Below are 26,295 nucleotides of genomic sequence, written 5' to 3' on the forward strand. Positions count from 1 at the left end.
CTGATCCGCTAAGCCGCTAAACAGCTGATCCGCTAAGCTGCTAAACAGCTGATCCGCTAAGCCGCTTATCAGCTGATCCGCTAAGCCACTTAACAGCTGATCCGCTAAGCCGCTTATCAGCTGATCCGCTAAGCTCGCTAAGCCGCTAATAGCGCTAATCCGCTAATGGGCTTGATTCGCAAGACGAAAAAACCGCAAGACGAAGAGACTCGCAGAACGGACTCTCTTCGTCTTGCGAGGCACCACTGTATTACAGCCTGACCCCTTTGGCAATCCTCACAGAACTCTAGCTCAATGGTTGCCATTAATCTGACTTGAACTTATTTTATAATGAAATGATTTTAGAATATTGTATCATTTTACTGTTGTTAGCCGCTCTGAGCCCGGCTTCAGCTGGGGAGGGTGGGATATAAATAAAATCTTATTCATATTTTTATTATTACATTAAGTGGGAATGGGATTTCAGTTAAAGGGTAAGCCTCACTCATCTAAATGGGCCTTCTGAGTAAACATTTTTTATTGTTGGGGGGGGGGAGACTTCAAAAAGTAGCTAGCACAAACACCCTAGGGCAGACATAGGCAGACTCCGGCCCTCCAGATGTTTGGGACTACAATTCCCACCATCCCTAGCTAACAGGACCAGTGGTCAGGGATGATGGGAATTGTAGTCCCAAAAACATCTGGAGGGCCAAGTTTGCCTATGCCTGCCCTAGGGCCACCTGTAGGGTTGTAGGAGCTACCATGTCTCCAATTTCATGCACTTAGTGAAAAAAGAAAAAAGAATGGCTGTTTTGGTTTCTCAATGCAAATGAGGTCCAGATTAGGTCTATACTAGAGGAAGATCCAGATAAATGAATCAGGGCCCAAATTAGATTTGGGGTGTGTGTGTGTCTTGCACAGCTGTAATTTAAGTGCTACAATTGTTTCCACAGACACTACAGAAGTAGTTTTTGGCACAGGGTTCGAACACTTCATTTACATACAGAAACCTCAGGTTTAATCTTAAAACAACTGAATTCAAAAAAGGATCAGGACCCTTGACCCTGGAGAGCAACTACTAGCTAGTGCTGACTTCTGAGTAATACTGAACTATTATACTTGCTATAAGGCAGCTTCGTATGTTCCAGATTACTCTTATGTTTTCAGGTTCCTTCCCCCCCTGAAAACCAAAATATTAAGACATCGTAACTGTTGGCTGTAGCAGGCTGATGCTTTGGCACAATATGAAGCCACCTTAAATGTCAACCTCTTCAGGTTTTCCTGTATCAAATTGCAATTGTAGACCAAAACCTGGTTGACTTTCTACTCTAGTTTTAACTCTTAAAACAATCAAATTCCAATAAAATATGAAAACATTTTTTTCAAAAAACAAACCCCAAATCCAGAATAGTCAGAACTATTGGTGGATGACTGTTGCTAGGCTTAAATTCACAGTACTGGCAGCACAGTTCCCTCACAGAACAGGAAACGGGACTTCTCTAGCCACTTTCTTGGGAGTAAGCCACACTGAATTAATAGAATTCAATAGATTACTTCTGAGTGGATCATGATTTAGACTGCACTGTATCTCATGCTTTCACACCATACTGAATGATCGACCAAATCAAAGCGTGCCTCACCTTCACATATCCCTTGTGGTAAGGCATAAGTTCCTCCCTTCAAGTGATTTGTTGCAAGCATGAAAAGTCTCCCCATTATCCCTGAAGCTTAATCTGAAATATTTATGTAAAGAATATAAAATACGCTTCTTGTAAACAGAGCCAGAATCATAATTATGCAAAAAAACAAAAAACTGGTTACCTTAGATACATACTACCTTAACTACACAATCTTTTGCACATGAAGGTACGAACATGATGTGTTTCAGATTACTGCCCCCCATAGCTAACCGTAGGATATACCTGTATACACTTTTCCAGCTTGCAGCTTAAGCCTTTGGTTTAAAGAAACGCTTGCCCTTCAACCTGTTAAGACTCAGGTTTCGGCATCAATATACAAAACATACAGATCTACTTGAGCTCAATAGCTAAGTATCAAGGAAATGTTGTACATGTAGGTCCTGCTTTCCAAACACAGTGCATTACCAGGAAATCATTTGCAAGTATTTGCATAACGAGCTGATGATTTCCATTATTTCCTACGGGAACATTTATAATCTGTGATTTGTCCAGTCTCTGCCCCCCACGGGCTTTTTCCAGAAATGGCAGCAGTCAACCAGCAAAACACAAGTAAGGAAGTGGGCAAATTCTGGCTGTTTGGATATCTGAATCAGCTGTTTTTGTAGCGAGGTTTGGGCATAATTCTTTGAGTTTGGATAACTGAATTTGCAGATAACGAATGTTGCCATAGCGGGACCTGTGTGTGCTTCAAATCTGGCAGACAAATCAACAGTGAATATATTATTTAGAAAATACTTCAAGGATAGCATACGTTTGCATGTTTGTGTGCACGTACAGACAAAACACATTCAACAAAATTTATGCAGCATGTCTAGTGCAAGTCTGTAGATATTGTTTCATTTCCTTCTTTAAACACTTTCTGCCAAAGCAAACAACCCTTTCCCACCACTGTGCGCACTCTTGCAGAACAGGAAATGTATCTGACCATTTTTTATGGCAAAGGTATTGTTTGCTGAAAGGCAGTAGCGGAGGTTTCTCTCCAGGGCTCTTTGCCACAGTGCAGCAGAAATAACGTGCTCAAAATCTGTGCACTTCATCATATGCAAAGGCCGGAGGTGCCACAAAATGTTTCTTAGCTCAGCCGCCTAAGGGCCTGATTTCCAATGTTTCTTGGAAAATGGCAGCCAGAGTTGCTTGTTACTCTTTCCTTTGCTTTTGAATGTATCCAAGGAGAACGAAGGGGAGGAGGAAGGAAAAGGCACAGACCGTGAAACAAACTTCAGCTCCTGCCAGCCAGTATACTGGAAAGAAAGGAAGGAGAAAAACAGCATTTAAGCATTTATTGTTAATCAGAAAAAAGCGAGTGGCCTCCACAAAACAGCTTGGACCAAACTGAGTGAGAAGAGCTCTGCCATTCCCTGAAGATGCAGCTTTTCCTCACCAGAATTAAATATTACCTGGGCTGGAATTTTCAAACTGAAAGCAGAACCCTCTGCTCCTATCCAACGATATCAACAGACTGGCAGCAGCCAGGGCCCAATAAAAAATAACCACATTTGCCCAAGACGGCAGGTGTCAGAACATGCTCCAGGAACTCTGCCATGAGGAAAGCCTCATGGATGGGAAAGGATGTGACTCAGCTCCACAAACGTTTTGCTGCAGGCCTGTTTGCTTTTCTGAGGTTCTGTGCCTGGCGCAAGCAATAGGGAGGCTTCTCTCTAGTCAGCAAGTGCTATAGGAAGGTCAGTTCCTGGGGGAGCCTCAAATGCCGCCTTTTCCAATACAGAGCTAGTTTGAGTCGAAGCACACACACAAACATCTACAGCAAGCCCACAGTGAGATAAAAACCTTACATTTTCCCCTCAGAATTTCCCTGGAAGAATACCCAAATTGATTTTTAAAGCTCCTAGGTTCAAAAAGCATTTGGAGACTGGACGTTGACCAGCAGCATTTCCCCTTTAAAAAAGCTCTTATACAAAAGATGTTTCTTAAACCTAATGGTGGGAAGGGAAGGTTGAGTGAGAGGGCTGAAGAGTCCCCACAACAAACAAAAACTGGAGCAAGGGCAAAGTGACCTGCAACAACCTGAAGGCAGGCATTTTTCTAGTTTTAGACGTTAGAAGGGAGAGGGAGAGATGCAAGTTTCTAACTTTAGCTGGCTGCCAAGACTATCCTGTGATGCATAAAAATCTTTTTTTAAAAAAGACTATATTGTGATGCAAATTACAAACAAAATGTGGGGTGCATGGATGCACTTCTCTGTATCACAGCCACGCTTCGTAGTATCGAGGAAAATGCATGTTGCTATTGCAACCTTTCCTGACAGAAGCATGAAAACAGGAATCCTACCATAGCTGAAACACTTTCCATGATATGCAGTGTGAGGTTCAATTTTCTCCCTCGTGAAATCCATATATTGTTTCTTTTACTGACAAGGGTGCATGTGAGCACACGCATACATGCACAATTACCTGTTGCTGACACAATTGGTCCAAAAGCTCTTGCGAGGGCCCCCAGACTCCTTAAGATTCCCATTACGGTTCCCTTTTGGCTGGCTAACCCTATGAAAGAAAGAACCATCAACGTTTACTACTTGTCAGTTTTTTACTTCTTGGCTTTCCCTATCAAGGCAAAACACTTAGAGACCAGCACTATAAAACACCTGAGAAATAAAATGATAAAGGATTGGGTCTTTAAGAGGGAACCGTGCATCCTTATTCCGAGGCCCTGGTTAGGGAGACCAGATCCACTGCCTCCTGAGCGTTATTGAGGCTGGAACTATGATTGGTCAGCAGACCCAGATTTGAGAGATCAGGCAAAACGGCTGCAAAGTAGTGGAGTCAAGGTAGGAGTTATGTAGCAGGGGTATCTGTGCGTTTGCCATGATGTCTCAGACTAAAAAGCTGCTGTAGTTCATCTACTTCTTACATTTAGACAGCTGTCCATTCACGACAATGCCCTGGATGACTTACAAACAAAAGAAACACTTTTGTTGCATCAGAAACAACCCCAGCTACCGAGCAACACTTTCAACATAACTCCTTCAGTTATTCAAATAATGAGAACAAGTCTGCACTGTCAAACCTAGTGAGCATTCTATCTCCATTTCATTCTTGTCCTTTTAATCTTGTATTTTTAGGTGCAACTGGACTAATAGTGTTAGAAGTTCTTCTCAACTTTGCCTTTATGAGAAACAAGGAGAGTTGTTCAGGCAAGTTTACCACCAGCATGTGAGGCCTAAATCCCACAATCTTGAGTGTACTTCACTGCTAAAACTCGGCATCAAAACTACATTTCCATGTGAGGTTCCCTGAGGTATATTTTATTCGCCAGTTAACCAGCAGAGGAATGTTGAGCAAACCCTTGGATTAGAGGACAGAGTTTCTACTTAGCCTTTCTTGGTCATTCCTATCATTAATTTGAACTGAATGTCTTTATCTTCCCTTGTGCACATACAACATGTGAAAATGGGGCAATAGTTTCCACCTGCAAAAATGTATTATTTTATTTAGAGATCATTTTGTGGGCTCTAGTGTCAGGTATCTGTAGTCGCTAGCACCATATAGGAATAAGCAGTCTATAAAAACTTGACATGATCCAGTCAGTAATTAGCCATTTGAAGTCCCACATTTCTTAACAGGAGAGTTAAACAGATCCTTCACTTATTTCCATGAAAATTAATGGTATTTCAAGTTCTTGCATGTGTCTGAACCACACCTACTGTCCTTACTGTGTGCTGTACAAAACAGAGCAGGAGCCAACGCCAAGTGGAATCATTTTCCAATTCTGTGTTTAATCTGTCTCCAACTATGAGGCAAAAGAATCTGACAGCAGCCTGGCTTTAAAGATTCAACACACAGTTAAAAGAGCAAGCAAAAAACTCCTTAGAGAAGCGCTCTGCCCGTTACAACAGTAAACAGCCACGTACCATAGCCAGACACCACCGTAGACAAACAAGGAACAACCGTAGCAGCAGCTGGAAGTAATTTAATAACAGGTTAGAAAATGATTAAACAAGTGAAAATGCAAATGTGTTAACAATGGATGGCAGGAGAAGGTTTAATTCTGCCTGGGCTACGATCCAGTTCCCAGTAGGAACCAAGATTCCATAGCCAAAACAGCAGGATTGAATCCCTGCTCATCACTTGAATGGGGATTAAACCCTATGCAAAAGTGCCATTTGAAGTGGTTCTCATACACACGCTGCACAAAGAGGCTTTTGCAAAGGCTTTAAAACAGCTCCGCCACTCCTGTCTGCTCATACAGGAGCACAGAGACTGTCTTTAATTAAAGCAGTTTGCCAAACTGTTCTCTGAATCAGCTTTCCCCACCCCCTTTAAACATTGCTGGAGTGATGAATTCAGAATTTAAGTCCTAATGACCATTTAGGGTGAAGTTTGGTTTTTTTTTCTGAAAGTGCTGGTCAGGCAGATGCTAGTCATACCAAAAACTATCCCTTAGTTCAGGCATCCCCAAACTCAGCCCTCCAGATGTTTTGGGACTACAACTCCCATCATCCCTAGCTAGCAGAACCAGTGGTCAGGGATGATGGGAATTGTAGTCCCAAAAACATCTGGAGGGCTGAGTCTGGGGGTGCCTGCCTTAGTTGATCATGCTGGTAGATCCTGAAGTGAACAAATGCTTTGCAGGAGCCTCAGGAGAAAACAGAAATGCCCATACTGTGACTTTCTGTCTGCAAGCCTCCCAGAGGGCATTCTAATTCTTGCTCTTTTTCAGGACTAGCATCATGGAATCACAGAATTGTCCAGTTGGAAGGGACCCTGAGTGTCCAATCCCCTGTGGTGCAGGAAATGGGAGGTAGCTGGTCCTTCAGGCTTCTGCCTTTAAGTGAACACGGGGAGGAGTTTGTTGGGGCACTTCCCGTGCTCAAACCTTCCCCTCAGCAATGTCTTTTCACAAGCATGATAAAAGAGCTCCTGTTGCCAGATGGCCTTTCTGTATTTGCAGCAAGGGACAGAGGGGCTCCTCAAGCTTTCCAAGCTGATCAATGAGGTCAGCACACCCCCTTCCTCTGGAGAAAAAGCCAAAGATGAGGATCCAGAGGAAGGAGCCATCAAAAGGTGATGGAATCCCTTCCAGTCAGAGAACAGAAATTTGCAGTAAGGCCTTTCTTTTGGAAAATACCTTGCTGGTCTTTTGCAGAGCTTTGCAGTATTTGCAATTCAGGGATTAAGTTGCAAAGAAAAGACTGGTCCATCTCCTCAGCAGTCAACTGGGAAACTGATCATCCTCTAGGTTCAAGAGTCCTTGCCTAAACTCATGGGTAGGCAAACTAAGGCCCGGGGGCCGGATCCAGCCCAATCGCCTTCTAAATCCAGCCCTCGGACAGTCCGGGAATCAGCGTGTTTTTACCTGAGTAGAATGTGTCATTTTATTTAAAATGCATCTGTGGGCTATTTGTGGGGCACAGGAATTCGTTCATTTCTAATTTTTTTCAAAATATAGTCCGGCCCTCCACAAGGTCTGAGGGACAGTGGACCGGCCCCCTGCTGAAAAAGTATGCTGACCCCTGCGCTTAACTGAACTCAAGCCCTGATTGGACAACCTGGACTATGCAACTTTCCTCTGCCTGTAGTCCGGTGTTTAAACAGCAGTCGGGGACATCACATTTCTTTTTTGGAAAAGCATGCTAAGCCAGGATTATTGACAATTTAGATATCCTCTTCAGCCCCTAGGAGGAGGCTGGAAAGATCAACCATAAGCTGATGCAACACAAGTTAATGACGTGTTTAAACATCACCATGGCAACTTCTATCATGTCATTAGCATTAAAATAAACTCGAAACGACATCTCCTTCAAGATTGATAAGCAACAAAGGCACTTTGGAAACCGAAATCCATTCTGCATTAATGAACTCAAGAAATCTATGGAGCCAATTTCGCTTTGCTTTAGTGCCTGAAAAGATTTGTTTGAGAAGCTCACCAAAGGAGTAAAACAACAGTCCAATGCCCAGGAGGATCATGTTAGAACTCCAGCCAACAAAAAGGAAACCAAGAGCTGACACCATTATTGCCTGTCGAAAACAAAAGGGGGCAAAGTGAGAAAGATCATGGTTTGACAGAACACAAACTCTAGTGAAAACCCAAATCTTCTTCTCCTGGGCCTGCCCTGCTCTGAGAGCAGTTGGGCTCCCGCTCTGCCTTCTGCTTCAACTATTGAGATGCAGGCATTTGCTCCCCTTGAAACAGCCCTGGCTGGCTCCCTGGAACATGGCGACATTTGGATGAGTCAATGGGGAGTGGGGAGACAATGGCCACCCTCGTCTTTTCCCTTCTCCTTTCTCGCCCGCCCCTGCCTGCCACAAAAGCCCCTTGCACTGAGAAATTCAAGATATTTCCTGCCTTAAGGGGAGGGAAAACCAAAGAGCTATGTAGTAGGGGTGATTCCATGACAATGTCAACCTACAGACCCATTTTTCATTTTCATATATAGTTAATGTGCTCTATATCATTTCAAATATAATTTCCGCAAGTTTAACTGTTTTTCAAAATGGCATTTTACATGTGAGTAAAATGACCAGAAGTGTGGCATGCAAGATGACTCAGAATTTCTCTAGTGTTTTTTTTTTTAAGTTCCATTAAAGATCTCTGCAAGAAAATAGAGAATAGGATAATGGGCCTTTATTTTATTGGTTTTCTTTTCTCGTTTGCCGAACTGACAAGAAATTTTATGCTAGGAACAAAATAGTTGGTTTGGAATGATTTGTTTGATGGTGGAATTGGGCACCATCACCACCAGAAACTGCACTTTAAAGACCATTTTATATCCACTTCATAGCCCCAAAGCCAGTCTCTCTCTCTCTCTCTCTCTCTCTCTCTCTCTCTCTCTCTCTCTCTCTCTCTCTCTCTCTCATTATTATGGTCTACTGAACACTGACCTTCTCCAACATGAACAAATGCTTTGTGTACTCTCTCACAAAAGGAAGGGGAGAAATCAACAGGATATATTACAAGTTAAATGACAGAAGACACATTTCCTGAAAATTCTTCAAGTATGCATGAAGCAAAAGACAGTACAAGAAAGACTACTTCAAATGGAAAACAAGCCCCACCCTTTTTACAGTCTTCACTTCGTTTCCTGGCTCAATTTGGCGAGTGTAACCTCCTTGGATCACAGCCATTGTAATTCCAATGAAGAAAAACATCTTCCCTTGTTCCAGACTAAGAGAAAACAGGTAAAAATTATTTTCTTCTCCATGTCCAAACTCCCAAAATTAACATGGCTGGCAGCTGTTATATTTTAAGGAATATATACTATCCCTAACTAACCAGTTTAGTAGTTCTGACACAGCCCTCTTAGGGGTAATGTAGTTTAGCTTGATTTGCAATTACCGTATTTTTCGCCCTATAGGGCGCACCTAGTTTTCAGGGGGGAAATCAAGGGAAAAATATGATTCCCCCCACAGCTCTGGGAGCAGCGGACAGGCTGCACGCAGTCTGTGTGCTACTCCAAGACCTTCTCCCTGCTTTTGCGGGAGGTGGGGGAATTCCACCACCTCCCGCAAAAGCCCACAGGAGCCGTGTGCAACTCCTGCGGATTTTTCGACCGGGAGGGAGAAGGGACTGAAACGGCCAGTCAGTCTCTTGTCCCTCCTCGGGGAAAAGCCCCCAAGAGCGGTGCGCTCTTTAAAGGGTGTGCGGCATCTTGCAGGCTTTTCTACGAGGTGGGGGGATTCGCCCACCTCATAGAAAAGCCCGCAGAAGCCGCGCACCCTTTAAAGAGTGTGTGGCTCCTGAAGGCTTTTTGACCCAGCTTGTGGGGCTGGTGGTGGGGGGAAGCGCTGCTTTCCCCCACCGCCAGCCTCCAAACCAGGTCGGAGAGTAGCGGGAAGGCGTTGCACACCTTCCTGCTGCCCCCCCCCAGCTTGTGGGGCTGGCAGTGGGGGGGAAGCGCTGCTTTCTCCTGGCTTCAGCGAAAGCAACTCGAAGCCTCCGGAGCGCAGGCCTCCTAGGCTTTGCGTTGCTATCGCTGAAGCCAAGGAGCCTGCATTCGCCCCATAGGACGCACACATTTCCCCTTCATTTTTGGAGGGGAAAAAGTGCGTCCTATAGGGCAAAAAATACGGTATGTTTGTTAGTAGTAGTTAGTTCTACCCAGTCAGTAACTAGAAGAAACTTTGACATAAAGCATTCAATCTCCCCTCTACAGGAGGCTTCTAAAATTATTACAGGAACACACAGGGATGCTTAGGGGTGGCAGCCCAGGGGGTCCAATTCCCAGGACTTTGCCAGCATACCTGCGTTCTTTTGCCCTTCCTCTCCTTTTTAATCTTAAATATATTAGGATAGCCAGCTGCCCTGCAAGGTGTACTGCTGCTAAGTCACACACCTGGCCAGCCAGACACCATCTTAATTTCCCAGGGGCATATAAATGAGCAAATGCAAATTTATGTCATGGGCCGAGTCCTTTAAGTACCTGGCAACACCTATGTGTTAATGGGGGTGGTGGATGAAATCTGACTCCATTCACATTTTTATAATGAAAAACATTTAAGTGTCTGGGCAACTCTTGATCATTACAAACCAAATTGCCTCTCAGGAATGACCTCTGGTCACCAAAACATCTCCACATTCAGAAATGAAAAGCTGCCCCCGGCTTCTGGTGTCCCTGCAAAAGGGCAGGCTTTTTGGGCAGCCTTACCACTAACAACACGGAATCAGTTACCAACAATGAATCCTAAAAGACTAAGCTCTCAAAAATCATACAGTAATGAGGACAGTCTGGGAATATTCTTGTATTTGGGAGGGGGTTACATTTGTATCTTCATATGTTTGCTGACATTGTTAAAATTTGCAAAAATCAATAAAAAAATTGTAATCATATGATAGAAACGGAGGGAAACAAAAGATATGAGAGAACCAGTGTTAGCACTGGGCAGCTGCCAGGCCTCATGTTCCCCAGCAGAGCCCATGAGCACCAGCAGCTGCCTGGCCCCCCCCCCACCAGTAGTGGACTTATCTGGGATCAGGGCCTGTGTGGGAAAGTGCCTGCCATGTTATAATTTAACACAATGCATGACGCAGTGTTGCACTAGCACATTGTAGGGAATTGGAGAGGCAGGCAGCCTCCCAGACTTAGCTGCCACATACACCTGGGTCCGCAGCAGAGCACCTTGACAGGAGATCTCTCAGACCTGGAGAATGCCGTCTCTACGTTCCAAAAGAGTGCAAGCATGAGTTCGAATCCCTGCTCAGTCACAAAACTTGGTGATTGGCCTTTGGGAGCAACTCTCAGCCTAACAGAGGTGCAGAGAGGCTAAATCAGGCACAGGCAAACTCGGCCCTCCAGATGTGTTCAGACTATAATTCCCATCACCCCAACCATTGGTCCTGTTAGCCAGGGATGATGGGAGTTGTAGTCCCAAAACATCTGGAGGGCCAAATTTGCCTACGCCTGAGCTAAATTGTCAGACATATCCTTGGTGGAAGAGAATAATTTCAATGTATCAAGGAAATAGGTAAGTAAAATGGTTATAGGAATGTTCACTCATATGAGAGAGGGCTGCCAACTGAGTTTCCACTTTGGGTTATCTACGCAAGGTAACGGGAGAAATATTTCCAGAGAAAATGGCCTGCAGCACTAGATGAGTTTCCTCAACCAGAGCCTACATTATGGGGTGGATTGGAGTGGGAATGACATCTTATACTGTAATTAAACACAGAGGTCATCTGAGTAAACACCATGACAGAACTTTGTTTATACTGATGTCTCATGAGGCTCACTATTTTGACAAATAAAATAAATATCATGCGAAATACCTGCTGAATTGGAAGTGTTGATGGACAAGAAAACTCAGAGTGTATTCCAGACCAGAAAACAGGAAAAGATACAGGAAATACACCAGGCCTAGGATCTTGAGATCTGTTACAAAACACCACCATCAAATTCCATTCATAAGAACAAGTACAAAAGTAAACATACCAACAGAATGGCCATACCAATAGAATCAAGACCTTCAAAAAAGCAGCTCTAGACTTTGCAAATCTCAGGTGGGGCTCTGGCTCCAGTTGTGGAAGACTAAAAGCTGTTACAACACACAAATCCAGGGCAGATGTAATACTGGCTCCTTGCATATACACGCAGTTTCCAGCCCCTTCCTCCTCTGTCCCCTTCCTGACCTTTCCATGCCTTAGGTCATCTCTGCTGGCCCACTGGGACTCCTGCACCCAATGCATTTTGACTATACGTGATTTTGGTGTCATCCCTGGAACGTAACCCCTGCGTAAGGGGATATTAATTAGATGCTGTACCTTGATATGTCTTAGAAGTGGCATAAATATGTTTTAAACAAATACATTTTAAAAGATGGTGAGATAAGATGCCTTCTCTGCAAAAGTACTGAAAGCTTCAGTACTTGACTAATCCTACTATGCAGGTGTGGTAAGAAAAATACCGGTGTGATTACTAGTTCAGAGTAAATGTGCCTTTTACTGGAATTGTGTTGTGTGTGTATGTGTTTTTTTAAAACCTATTTCTATTGCACTCCATGTTTCATTCCGCATGTCAGAGAGTAGATATGCATGTTACTAACAGAAGCTGATGCACGCAGAGGCCTTACGCACTCAAAGCATATCTCTGCAATCATTCTTTCATGCTATGTGCTGCATAAACTCAAGCCAGTTTGCTCACTGGGAGGACTGCCAAATCTCAAGCAAAAGTGCAGATATGCAAATATATTCAGGAAAGGGCTAGGCCTCATTGTGAAGAAAGACAATACAACGTTTTGCAACATCAGGGTTGGCGCAAAGGAGAAAAAGGTAGTGGATTTTGACATGCACAGGCAACTTCATAATAAAAGGAAGAACAAAAAGCTCAAGGACTTGCTCTCTTTCGAAGAGGTTTCCATATTTTGGCTGACGGCAGAGAACTGGAACAGAGCCCGAGGACTAATCAGGCCAGCTGCTGACTGGAATCCCGACATAATGGAGGACACCTAACAAAACAAGGAGAAGGAAAGAAAGAACTGAGTCTCAAGGCGATGACTGAGCTGCTTTGCATGCCACACAAAACCAGGACTTTAGTGCTACCTGTCAGCATCGCCCTTGAGCCAGTGTCACCAACTGGACTCATGCACCTCAACCCCGACTGGGCTGGGCGAGCTGGGTAGCACTGCCAGAGACCACCTTTCTCACAGGAACAGGTCACAGTGCTATGGACTCACAGCTTAGAGCTGAGAGCACCGGATTCACTGTCTCAATAATACAGTCGTTGCGCAGCAGAGTTTTGCAGAGCCTTGCAGAGTATAAACCACTCGGAGAGCAGCTCTGTAGAATATCTTCCTTTTATTCTGTAACTACAACTATGATACAAAACTATATACAGAGCTGAATATTCTAAGCATAAATCAATGCTACACTGAGAGTCTGCAGCTGCTCTTAGCAGCAACCTTATCTCTAGACACGATCTCTCTCTCTCTCCGATACACTGACTGACTGACTCACTCTCTAACTCACACACACAGATGTGGTGCTGGGGCAGAATAAGTAGATAGCAGAACACGCCTCCTCCTCTCTGGAGAGTCAGCAGAGATCATCAGGAGATTCTTGGGTATGGGAGGGGTGAAATCTCCTCACTACCTGCATGAGCAAGACCAGGGGTAGGCAACCTAAGGCCCCGGGGGCCGGATGTGGCTCAATTGCCTTCTCAATCCGGCCCGTGGATGGTCTGGAAATCAGCGTGTTTTTACATGAGGAGAATGTGTCCTTTTATTTAAAATGCATCTCTGGGTTATTTGTGGGGCATAGGAATTCGTTAATTTTCTCTCTCTTCAAAATATAGTCCGGCCCACCACATGGTCTGAGGGACAGTGGACTGGCCCACGGCTGAAAAGGGTTGCTGACCCCTGAGCAAGACCGACACTTCCCACCCATGTTGTTGCAAAAGCAGACTGTGGGATTCTGCTCTGGCTGGAAATCTTAGGAGCCAAATTTTGAAAGTCCTGGGTTGTACAGGTATAAATAAATGGAAATTTATCTAACACATAAAGAGTACTCGGAAAGAGAGAAGGTTGCCTCATACTAATTGAGAGTTATATAGGGACTAATTTAGATAACCAGTTTCATTTCATTTATTCCTTGGTATTCTATTATGCTATATAATTCTTGCTATCATTTATTGCTTTGAGTGTACTGGTTAATGAAACAATAAAAAGATTTTTTTAAAAGCTTGGGTCTTAAAACATTTTTTACTTTTAAATTTTATTTTATGTCCTTCAATAGTTTTCCACTTTGGGACAACCCCACCAATGGTGCAGAAAGCCTCGTTTTTATTTTTATTTTCAAAAATCTCTCTCCCATTTTGTCCTGGTTTATAGATTTGGTTTGTGATAGTATAACATTTGATATTTATTTTCACACATTTTTCTTTTAAAGTTGCATAGACCAAATCAGAATTTTATCTGTTACCCACATTGTTCTAAATTCAGTTGGTGATCTCAGACAACCATTTCCCAATTCTGCTTGTACAATGCACTCTAAGTATTTGTTTTAAAATGACACTATAGTTACATTCAGTTATTTTCATCATATGTAGAGGAAAGGAATAGCAAGGGAGAGAGACTCTTCCAGCTTCCGCATGTTACCCAGGAGATCTGAAACAACTATGCATGCAGAGTTGTCTGGGCCTCCGGTGCAATTCTGAGTCCACTGAATCCAATGGGACTTATGTCAAAGTATCCCTGCACAAAATTGTGCTATAAAGCAGGTTTAAGGAGTCTTTAGGGTGCAACGTTATACCCTCTTACCTGGGAATAAGCCCCACTGGATTTGAGGGACTTGTTCCGGAGTGGACCATGTAAATGTGCTGTTAATATCCCAGATTCAGGGGTTGTGGTGGCTGAGAGATTCCAGATTCAAGTGACTATACTTCTCTAGCAATGGCTTTTTGAAATTAGTCTAGCTTTACTTTTCCTGTATCTACACCAGGGCTGATGAAATGTCAGAGCAGCAAAGGGTCCTCGGCAAATGAAGGTGCATAGTGACCAAGGTCAACCAACTTTGATACCTGAAGCAGAAAAATCCCACAGTCCTCTGTCTTCCTCCCTACCAGTAGGCAATACACCATCCATCTGGCAGCTGCTTCACTTTGCTAATGGTTAGAGCTGACGCCCACCATCTGACACCCCACAAACACACACAGCCACTCACACACAGCCACTCACGCACTTCCAAGGCCTAAACCATGTTTGTTAATCATTTCTCTCATCGTGTGCGTTTTCTGTCCAGAATTAAATCAACATGACACTTGATAATTTCTTAGCACTAAAAAGCCAAGTAGCTCAAGGCAGCTCTTGGAAGGATCAAGATTAATGAAAAAACTATCTTAAGCATTTGCAAAATTAATGGAGAACCATTAAAATCGTATTTGCTACTTTGCCTTTGGTGACTTGGACCACTTAACCCAGTCTGCCTTTTCCATCCATATCCCGTGCTCCAACTAGGGCAATAAAGACAGCATTATGTGGTGGTTTGGCTGCTAGACTAGAACTTGGGAGACCAGAGTTTGGATCCCTTCTCTGCCATGAAACTCATGGGGTGACCATGGGCTCTCTCTTAGCCTAACCTATCTCAAGTTTTGTTGTGATGATTAAATGGGAAGGGGGGGACTGTACTCTTTGGAGGGGAGATGGGACTTGAATGCAGTAAATAAATTCTGCCCTTGAGGACTATGTATTCTTCTGCAATTCTTGTGCAATTCTACTTAATGGAACATAAGGAAGATAACTTGCCACTGAACTACTTCCCTCACTTGCCAATAACAAGCATACATGGAGCTCCAGACCTGTTTTGAAAACATAGAGCAGAGTGAGACAATTTATTTGGGCCAGATTCTGCTTAAAAATGGAGGCACTGGTTTCCTGATGTTCTGTTAAGACCAAGATGGCGACTATCTGTCTCTAGAACATGTTACCCGTTTTTCTTTGGGAAGTGTCTCCGGCAACAACATGAAGACGAAAGCCAAGTCAATCACTGCAAACATGACAGCAAACATAGCAGACCGAACATAGAAGATTTCTCCCTTCTCTTTTTCCATGGAGAGGTATGCTCCAAGCATAGGCCCAAAGGTAAAGCCCAGGGAGAAAGCAACGCCAATCATTGCCTAGGGAAGCAAGGGGAATACTTATTTAGTAACATTTCTCTCCTCCTTCAACTCTAATAGAGCTTCCAGAGCAGCAAATATGGAGATGTACTATTTGAAACACAGATACCCATAATTACACATTCATTTTTCTCGATAATAAGTTAATGTTTTGTTACCAATACCAATTAAACGTTTTATTGCACTAGCCATAGGCCATGGCATCATTCAGAAGGAGAACAAACAACAACAACAACAATAACCATAAAAATCATTGGGCACATACAATAAAACCATGGTCACGGCTACTAAAATTATTTGTTGCATTAAATAGAACAGAATAGCAGAAGATTCTCAGGTAAGATGTGCCAAATTAAATATCTGAATCCCCTTTGCGGTTGACCGCTATTTTGTCTAGTTCCTTCCTCCTGATCTTCTTAGGTGCCAGCGCACAGAGAGCTACTTTATAAGTAACAAAGTCGTCGGTGTCGCTCAGCAACCATTTCACCCTTTCCACCCTATTCAAATGTAAACATTCGTAAACAGGGGTTTTATAAATCGGTCTCTTGGGTCGATATATAACGGGCGCTGCAATAAATAATGGCACAGGTCCTCGATGCAGGGTTATCCACACAGAGTCTCTCTTCGCAACGTACTTTGCCGTACCGTCCACCCAACACCGCCGAGGGCATCAATTGGAACATAGTTCTGTAAAAGCGATTCTTAGTACGGCAAGTGGGAGCTCCATCAGGTGTCTGGCTCAGGCATGCTCCATTTTGATAAGCAGGAACCATGGTGAGCTATTGGTAGAAGCCACCATGGTTAGATCCCTTTCTGCATCGGACCTAAAGAGACAGTCTCTTAAGTGCCTCTTAGCCTTCCAGCATTTGGTCTGTTCCCGTTCTGTGTAAGACAGGGATGTCCAACAGGTCGATCGGGATCGACTGGTCGGTCCCCGGGAGGTTGCAGTCGATCGCTGTTGATCAAGGGCTCATTTTCCTTTGCCCAAGAGCACCCAGCCCAGCCCACTTCCCCTTGCCTGTATTTTCTCCTGATATCTGTAACGGAAGATGGAGAGTGACTAATCCCCTCCCCCCTTAAAAGTCCCCTGATGGGATGCTATGATTCTACACATGACTGTGGCCTGATGGGAAGTCTTGCACATGACTGTGGCCTGATGGGAAGTCTTGCTCCTAAGCTTCGCTTCTGTACATAATGCTGCACAAACCATTCTAATACTAAGACATTCACTCACCACCTTAGAATGTTCAGTTCCAATTGAGTTCAGGAAAACATTGTACCTGACCCGTTCTTAATGCATAGTTGACCACATCTACGGAACGTGCTTGTTATGCTCTTTTAAGTCTCCTATATCAATCATTAGTAATTGTTTTAAGTCTTACTATATTAATCATTGGTTATAATTTAATTAGGAGGTTTTCATGCCTGTCTAGTTCTGTGCTCCCTTTCCCAGTCTTTAATCTATTGGTGATTAATGCAATCTTTGCTTTGTACTTGTGTTAACCAATCAGCAATAAGCACATATGTGGCAATGCTGTAATAATCAATAAAAGAGGCTCCTTGGGACTTGCTCAAGAAGACGCCTCCCAGATGACACTCACTACCTGTCTGTCGTTATTTCAACCCAACAGTCCCCCCCCAAAAAAGGAAGCCCCCAAAACGGGCTTAAAATGGGGCATTTCCCCTCCCTAAACAAAGTTCAACAACTTTGACCTGAACCCCTAAAAAGGGGGGTAGATAACTGTCATATTTTAATTCTGAAAGTAGATCGCAGTCCCTCGGGAGTTGGCCACCCCTGGAGTAAGACATAGCAGGGCATCTCTCCTTCGAAAGAGATTGAAGTCTTTTCACATAATTTAGGCACAGGTAATCAATTCTAGCCTGCATTGTTGTCACGTCAGCTTCAGCATGAAGAAGAGCATCTGGGGTCCTGTTGGGGAGCAAGAGCACTTTCCTGAGGAATTTGCTCTTAATATTTTGTTGGTTTCATTGGGGAAAGTATGCACTTTGCACAAATGCAACACATATTAAGATGTTTTAAGTTGTACTGATAAAGCTTATACAGTGGTACCTTAGGTTAAGAACTTAATTCGTTCCGGAGGTCCGTTCTTAACCTGAAACTGTTCTTAACCTGAGATACCACTTTAGCTAATGGGGCCTCCTGCTGCCGCCGTGCCACTGCTGCATGATTTCTGTTCTCATCCTGAAGCAAAGTTCTTAACCCGAGGTATGTAACCTGAAGCGTCTGTAACCTGAGGTACCACTGTATATTGTGTAAGCTGTCTTGAGAGCATAGGCGCCAGCTCCTTAGGGCTGAAGACACTTCAGCCCCCTCAACATCGTTTAGCAGAGGGCTCAGCTCCCCTAATATTGGGGGAGCGGAGGAGGCCAAGTGCCAAGCTAGGCCCAGTTTCAGGGCTGCCACTACCTGTGCCTCCCCATACTCCCCTCGCACAGTCCCCAAACTTGCTCCAGAGGGTTGGGGGCAAAACTCCAGAACACATTTAGGCAGAGGGAGAAGAGAGGGAGGGCGTTCCGTTGTGCAGGCAGAAGTCCTTTCACTGCATTGGATACCACCTGGAATCTGCAATTTTTCTACTGGATAGAAAGAAGCATGAAGTTTAAGCTGAAATCATGTTGGACTGCGACTGGAGAATGCTAACCACACCCCCCCTTGGGATTCTGGGGGAAATGGCACCTAACATTCCTAGCCTAGTATTGGGCAAACAAAACTGGGGAATAGTCATGTTCATGTCAATGTTGCATCTCATCTAATCCCACTCTGTATGCGGAACACATTCACATCCATGTGGCTGATCAAAAATTAAACAGCAAAGATCCTGATCAAAGGCTCACACCAGGCCGTTAACTCACCATGCCTTTGCTTCGAGCTTTTGGACTTTGCAAGTCAGCAATTATTGCAGTGGAGAGGCTGACATTCCCTTTGCTTATTCCGCCGAGAATTCTGGAGAAAATGAATAGCTCAAAGCTCCTGGAAATGGCCCACAAGGAATACGATGCTATCATACCAATCTACAGAAATATGAAGGTACATACATAATGAAAATAATGGTATTTAGAAAGCACAAGAAAATGTAAGCACTCCCCCTTGGACCTACAGTATTACACAGGGGAAGCTAAACTGAACCTAAACTAAAAAATGGGGGGAAACCTCATGTTTTCTCAAAAGAAGACTGTTATTGGATTCTTTATTGAACCCAGTTTGGGAAGCTAAAGAGAAATTCCAGGTTACTTATTCAGAATAAAAGTTTGATGAGGTAAAAACCCCTAGTACAATTACTGGCCATATGCAGACCAATTCATAAGCACATAAAAGCAGTATTAAAGAGAATTTTCACACACAAGCTTGTGTATTCAGCAATCTTCAAGCAGCAGAAATCATGAAGGTTATCTAAAACATCTCTGATGCTGCAAAGAATTGCTGGTTTTTCAGCTGGCATGGAAACTTTTCTCTTCTAGCCTAAAGGCAAGGCGATACACAGCTGTTTATTGTAAGATGGAATCAACAGCACTGCCAGGCTGAAGGGAGCCCAGGGAAAGATGACTTTGAGAGCCACTGCCCCCCCGCCCTTTGGATCACTCACTCATCCTACCCCTAATACTTGCTCTCATCCCCATCTCCTTCCGTCCTGCTACTTGATAAATTAGTCATTTTCTTCATTTCATTAAAAGGAATCAGGAAAGCTGCTATGTACTGTGTGTGTGTGTGTGTGTGTGTGCATGCGTGCACTTGTGTGTGAACAAATATATTCCTTCTCCTCTCTTTAAATGAAAAGTAAAGCACAGATTCTTGTGGCATGTGCAGAGGGCTGCAGCGAGGAGGAGAAAATGATGATGAGGTCTTGTAGGATTCTGCCCCATAAATATATATAGTTATAAGTTTGGGGCGGGGGACTAGGCTGTAAGCAAAGACCCTCTTAACCCCTGGATCCAGCAAGTGTGGAAATACAAGCCAGGCTGGCTTCCCATTGAGTTGAGAGCCTGGGTGATGGGCCATAAAGAGAACAAAGGAAGAGGTTCTGTGTGAGATGGCAAATGGGTGGGGCCTCCTCTCCCAAGTCGCAGTTAGATAGAAGCACAAATCCAGAGCTGACAGCAGAGAGTTTTGGAGTGATGTGAGCTAGAAGCAAGGCAGCAAACTGGAGGGAGAATCACAGCAATGTCTGATTTATGTTTGAATACAAAGCTGGGGTGTTAATGCTGTAGACACCCCTCTCCATACCCATGGTAGGCTCAGGTTGTGTACACACACACACCATATCCCATAAAGACCCCAGAGACTCCCCTGTACCTCATCTTGAAGGAAACACAATCCCTGGTCAAGCGCCTGGAACCCCTGGAATCTCGCATTGCTCGGAGATTAGGATGGCGTGCAACACTGCTGTCAGAAGTGGGATTCATGTTCCCTGAAGAACCTGTGAGCAAGAATCTGAGCCGAAATGGAGGAACGGCAGCATTCCTGGAGCGGCAAAGCCAGCAATGGATGGAGCGGGAAAACCAGTGGTTCAACTGACAGCTGCAAGCAGAGTGTGTGAGAAGCCTCAGTGGAGAGGAAAGCGTGACTCCACGCGAGGTGAGGGCCCTGCCGGTTGAAATGCTACAGGGGGTTGAAAGCAACCCGGGAGCCCCGCTGGAAGAGCCCCGCAGAAGAGATCCAGAGTGTGGATGGGCAGCTGAGGGGCTTGGACTTTGAAGAGATGCAGTCAGTAGCCAAGGAGAAAACCTTGGAGAAAGGTGAGGTGGCTGGAGCTGAGGAGATGCTGCTGGTAGATTTCTCCACTTGTGGAAGAGAGTAATGGGAGGTGCATGTGAACATGCAAGAAGAACGGCCTGTGCCAGAGGAAATGGCAATGTGTTCCTCAGTGGAGGAGAACATGCAGGAAAAGCTCAAGGCCTGTGTGTGCACACCAGAGGAGCAGCCAGCTCATGCTGAATTGGGTGAGTTTAAAAAAACAACAACTATGATTTTGCCCTACTTATTACCTGTGCAAATCAACCTTGCAAGATGAATTCATCCTGACCAGAACTAATCCAGAAAATGTAATGGTTTGACTCACACAACACCCAGTGCATAATGGAAAAGGGCTGCCTGGGTTTAGCCGGGGTTACTTAGATCATGTAACCGATCTACACAGCACATTCTTTAGTCCCGTCAACAGACATACCACAGTCAACAACATGATCGGCCGTCTCCCAAAGTAATCAGACGTGGCACCAGTAAGTGGAGAGGAGAAGAACTGAAGGATGGAAAATATGGAGCCAATCAGACCTGCAAAATATGGAAAATTAAAATGCAATAGGGATCTGCCAGCATCAAGGTCAAGCCTTCACAACCATGTTCACGTGTGAGCCATGCCACACATTACATTTTGAAGGCTGCCATGGATCCTAAACATTTTGGGCTGTTGTCCTCAGGACCTACCTGAAAGCATCAGGAAGTATTTCCCATGCATTATTAAGACGGCTTAATTGCATTTAATGCCAGATTTATGTGGTCCTGCGCTTCATGCAAACTGTGAGCAAACCTAAGAGTCCTATATTGAAACTTCATTCATCATACCTCCAAACAAGACACTGTTGTATTTCCTTTCAGAAGGCACTTGCGCCACTTCACTGAACCAGTCCACCCCGTGCTGCAGCGTCATGTAGAAACTATCCTGTGGAAGAAAATATGCAAGGGAGGGATAAGTTCAGGGGAGCTATTCAGGGAGGACAGAGGAGCAATCATAGTCAGCCTGAGAGATGCCCACCAGGTGCAATTATTCTGCAATTATTTTTTCTAGTTCTTGTCATGTGCAAAAAGTAACCACAACCAATGTTTTTAGAAACACTTGCTTTAGTAGACAGAAAGCCTGAACTGCCCTCAGACCTTAGCAGGCTCTGTAACATTTGGACTATCATTTAACATCTTAGTGGTTCAGAGACAGACAAGCCACTGGAAAGAAAGAGAATAGCTTAACCACACTCTCTCTGTTATTTATGCCACAGCACAAGGGGAAGAAGGAACTAGTCATGTTCTGCTTTTACTAATCCTATGCTTCACATCCAGCCAGAGTAATACAAGGGCTTCCTGAATTGCCTTCCTACAGTCAGCAACATGGAGTGAAAAAGAAAACTAACCGTCACAAGTCTGAAATCTCCCCACTGTAAGATAACAAAAGCAGCTTAAAAAAATAATTAAGAGTTAATATTCGCTGCAGTATTACCGTACCAGTTTAGAGTTACATCAAAACCTGTCTTAAGTTTTCACCTAAGACACAGATGTGCTAGATCACTTACTATGACTTCTAAACATTTATTGTTGCCTGAAAGTTGTTGTTTTTAAGCAGTAACACACGCTCCATGAGCATTGCTGGTTCACTCAGATACCAAAACACTGAACCCAAACATTTCAAATTGCCCAGAGGTTACATAGAGGCATTGTCTGGTTTAGGCATCTGCATACAGTGGTACCTTGGGGGGTTAAGTACTTAATTCGTTCCGGAGGTCCGTTCTTAACCTGAAACTGTTCTTAACCTGAAGCACCACTTTAGCTAATGGGCCCTATGTAACCCAAGGTACCACTGTATACAGAAGATAGGATGTTTGGCACACCAAAATTCCAGGTGGACCACTTTGGCACCTGGACTAAAGTGGTACATTATCGTTAGAGCACATCTTTACAGAGATGTTTTGGGTAAATGTGGCTTAGGTCTTACTTACATTATTATTGCTGTAATGGTCAAGAATTGAAGGAAGGAGAGGCAGGATGAGCGTGAAACCCAACAGGTCTATGAGGAGTGCGATAAAAACAATGGTGATCACACGAGTAGAGCCCTCTTCAGTTCCCCGGGACTCCTTGAGAGGCCTCCTGCTCTCTTGGCTTTTCCCCAGTGACATTGTCTCAGGGATGCTGCTCTGAAATACAAAGGGTGGGGGGGGGCGGTGGGGGAAGGGGAGGAAGTGGATAACTTGCTGACTCATTCTCCCTTAATTGAAATGTTACTGCAATTAAAAAAAAAAAAGGTAGGAGGTAGTTTCCCTTGTTTATTTCCTTCTCCTGGATTGGTGACTCCATTTAAATCTCCCAGTAATATTATTTTTCCTTCCAAATATTCCAACATCTTTTTTTCAATCTTCCTGAAGAATTCCCTTTTATTCTGGTTAGGTGCATAGACTCCTGTTACATAAATTATTTCCCCTTGGTGTTTTATTTTAAGTATTAACAATCTACCATCTGGGTCTGTATATAGTAGTTCTGGCTCTAGGCATGGTTTAACATAAAACTACCACTCCTCTTTTTTTTTTTAACTTAACCACAAAAATTCCAAATAAACACAGAGGTATTAAAATTTAATATATCTGGTACAAATGCATCAAAAATATCAATGCCTAAAATGAAATTAGCTTCCAGCTCCAATTCCCATTGTTGGGCTGGAACAAAATGCCATTAATTTACAGTGCAGCACCATGATCTTTCATTAATCAGGTGCTCTTCGAAGATGATGCTTTAGTTGGAAGTATTTGTCATAGCCTTTAGCAATCAAATAAGGTCTGGTGTTGAATACAGATGACTTTTAACTGCTGCAGGAAGAACAGTGAACGCTCATCTGTATTTTAATAGGGGTTAAAAGTATGCAAGCTGTATTCTTTAGGGCAGTGATGGCCAAACTTGGCCCTCCAGCTGTCTTGGGACTACAACTCCCATCACCACTGCTTTAGGGTAAAACTTCTGAGTGTCCACAGAGGTGGAACGGCCACTGTGAGGACTGAAATGGACACTTTCCTTTGAGAGGAGGCTTTGCAGTAAGAGAGGCTTAAAATAGTTACAGAACAGACTTCCTTGGGCAAGGTTATCAGCTGCAGAAAACTGATAAATGAGTGTGTTCTATCAAAAAGCAGACTGACAGAATGCACGTAAGACAGAAATTCAAAAGTATTAAGGATATGAAGCATACTCCATATTATCACTTTTCCCATATGTACAAATGAAGCTGCAAAAATGCATCTTGTTCAAGGCATTTCTCACCGCATCCCCTTCCATGGTCTGCTGTGGCCTCACACTTGTAGCAGCCGCTGCCCTGAAGTGTTCATATCATCTGGTGGTACTGCTTAATGGTTTGGTTTTCTGCGGAATTTCTGAAAATTGGTAAAAATGTCCCCCGGGGAAAAAAAAAAAGCTCAACAACTTTACCGTAAGGATTTTCACTTTTTGAAATATGGCAACCAGAACTTTTATGGCTGCATTTTTTAGCACTGATACATTGTTTGGTTGCAGCTGCAATTACGTGTATGTGGTTTTTTTTAAGCCGCATTATAAGGAGGGTTGCTAATTTTCGAAAAGAAACCAAATAATGGATTTAACAGTGCCAAGTGATCTTAATTTCGCACTACGATTTCTGAAAATTGGTAAAAATGTCCGGGGGGGGGGGAGCTCAACAGCTTTACCGTATGGATTTTCACTTTTTGAAATATGGCAACCCAAACTTTTATGGCTGCATTTTTTAACACAGATACATTGTTTGGTTGCAGCTGCAATTACGTGTATGTGGTTTTTTTTAAAAAGCCCCATTATAAGGAGGGTTGCTAATTTTCGAAAAGAAACCAAATAATGGATTTAACAGTGCCAAGTGATCTTAATTTCGCAGTACGATTTCCATCTATAGCATCAACTATCAGAGGCTGGACGCGGGGAGTTGGCCAAAGAGGCTGCTTCCAGGGGCGGGAGCCGGACTGGAATGCAAAGAGGGGGGACCCTTCGGCAGGGGCGGAGCCGGGCGAAAGCTGCCCCCCCAAATCAATACCCCCCAAATCAATCTGAGGCTCTGCCTCCTCGCTAACACAATTCCTCCCCTCTCCCCTCGCTCCGCGCCTCGGGCTGGCCGGGAGCAGCGGGGCGGAGGGAGCCTTCTTGCCCGAGGGGGCGGCGGCGAAGGCGGCAGCCCTTGCGCATCCGCGCCCTTCCCCGGCGAGAGAAGCGCCAGGGGCGCGAAGGGGACCCGGCCGCGCGCTGCGCCCGCCCCTCCCGCAAGCCCACCTGCCCGGAGAAGCGCGGGGAGCCGGCCGGGCGGGCGGAGAGACGCGGCGTGGGCGTCCGGGGTCCTCGGTGGCGCCGCGGCTTTTCCTGCCGCTTCCTCTTCCGGGCTGGGGCCTCTCCCGGCGCCTCCAAGGCCGCAGCAAGTGGAGGCTCCCAAGGCGCGCCCCGGCCAGAAGAATCCGCCGCCGCCCGGCGAGCAGCCCAGGCGGCGCGCAAAAACGCACCGCTGGATCCGGCCAGGGGCGCCCGCAGCCCGGCACCCTCTTCTCCCAGGCAGTGGCGCACAGGTGGAGGTACATGTTCCCCGATAAATCAGGGCATTACATCTACCTTCGATACCTCGAAATATGTCTACCTTATCGGTTGCGTTGCATAGATTCGCATTTGTTAGAGCCAGATTTAATGTGTTCCCCTCAAATGTGCCGAGCAATAGATTTTCTAACGGTAAAACTTCTGTTTTATGCGCATGTGACAACAAATCAATAGAATCCCTTTATCATATCTTGTTTAATTGTCCTTTATATATTGTTCCCCGATCAAGGATTCTGAGTTCAATCATTTTGGAAACTGTTGCTAAACCACCTGAATTACATCTAGCTTATCTACTCCAGGACATTGACTCTTATAGAACATTACAGGTTGCCAGATTCCTGATTTCAGTTCTTTCATATAAAAGACTTCATGGAATGCTGCATGACTATTAAAAATCTAGTAAACTCTATGCACCATCTTTATCTTCAAGGCCACAATACGGTACATCTAGAGATTGTACGTAATGTGAAGGAGATTATGCGTTGACATATTTTAGTTGATATTTTAGAATGTAAAATGCTATTTTATTTATTGATTGGTTTTACCTTGTGGGCTTATAGCCGAATAAAGTATTATCTATCTATCAGCGGCGTAGCGTGGGGGGTGCAGGGGGGGCCGGCCGCACCGGGCGCAACATCGGGGGGGGGCGCGCTCCACGGGTTATGGGGCGCAAATTACTTGCCTTGCCCCGGGTACTGACAACCCACGCTACGCCACTGACTGCGCGGAGAAAGAGGGGCATAGGCAAGGACGCAAAAGGAGTCCCACGGGGCCATAGCTGTCAACTTGTCCCTTTTCTTGCGAGGAATCCTATTCGGAATAAGGGAATTTCCCTTAAAAAAGGGAAAGGTTGAAAGCTGTGCACGGGGCCGCTCCATATAGGGACGATCATCCTGACCGGGTAGCTTCGTTTTCTTCTGAATTTAAAATAAATTCCGAAAAGTGGTGCGGTGGGACAGAGCGCTCGTCTCTGACTGGGGACTCCTGGTTCTGATCAGTGGCGTGGCGTGGGGGGTGCAGGGGGGGCCGGCCGCACCGGGCGCAACATCTGGGGGTTAGGGTTAGGGGGCACAAATTCACGGGTTAGGGGGCGCAAATTACTTGCCTTGCCCCGGGTGCTGACAACCCACGCTACGCCACTGCTCCCAGGGGCCCTTTGGCCCTGGGCAGCCTTCCTCACCTCCCGGCGGGGTCCAGCCACGGGTCTT

At 44.7% G+C, this 26,295-nt stretch overlaps 1 protein-coding gene across 4 annotated transcripts; it reads right to left on the reverse strand.

The window, feature by feature from the left end:
- Positions 1-528: 528 nt before the first annotated feature.
- On the reverse strand, positions 529-24,924 carry MFSD10 (major facilitator superfamily domain containing 10). Of its 4 annotated transcripts, none has more exons than XM_081925857.1 (14): positions 24,776-24,924; positions 23,768-23,877; positions 22,462-22,656; positions 21,320-21,416; positions 20,925-21,028; positions 18,613-18,771; positions 15,550-15,738; positions 12,466-12,574; positions 11,400-11,502; positions 8,693-8,801; positions 7,564-7,654; positions 5,548-5,595; positions 4,091-4,180; positions 529-2,920 (listed from the first exon to the last, which is right to left on the reverse strand). In XM_081925857.1, exons 2-14 carry the CDS (start codon positions 23,780-23,782, stop codon positions 2,817-2,819), a joined length of 1,413 nt encoding a protein of 470 aa, XP_081781983.1. In that variant the 5' UTR covers positions 23,783-23,877; positions 24,776-24,924; the 3' UTR covers positions 529-2,816. The 4 variants fall into 4 exon arrangements, with proteins under 4 accessions (XP_081781983.1, XP_081781984.1, XP_081781986.1 ...); XM_081925858.1 differs by having other exon boundaries at positions 23,768-23,866; positions 24,776-24,909; XM_081925860.1 differs by lacking the exon at positions 15,550-15,738.
- Positions 24,925-26,295: the final 1,371 nt, after the last annotated feature.

The sequence above is a fragment of the Podarcis melisellensis genome (genome assembly GCF_964234715.1).
Source record: "Podarcis melisellensis genome assembly, chromosome: 9".
NCBI classification, from domain to species: domain Eukaryota; kingdom Metazoa; phylum Chordata; class Lepidosauria; order Squamata; family Lacertidae; genus Podarcis; species Podarcis melisellensis.

Coding starts and splice junctions, on each gene's coding strand:
- MFSD10 (XM_081925857.1), bottom strand. Junction 21,417..22,461: donor ACCATTACAGCAATAATAAT/GTAAGTAAGACC, acceptor TTTCTTCCACAG/GATAGTTTCTACATGACGCT. Junction 7,655..8,692: donor AAGTGAAGACTGTAAAAAGG/GTGGGGCTTGTT, acceptor TGTTTTCGACAG/GCAATAATGGTGTCAGCTCT.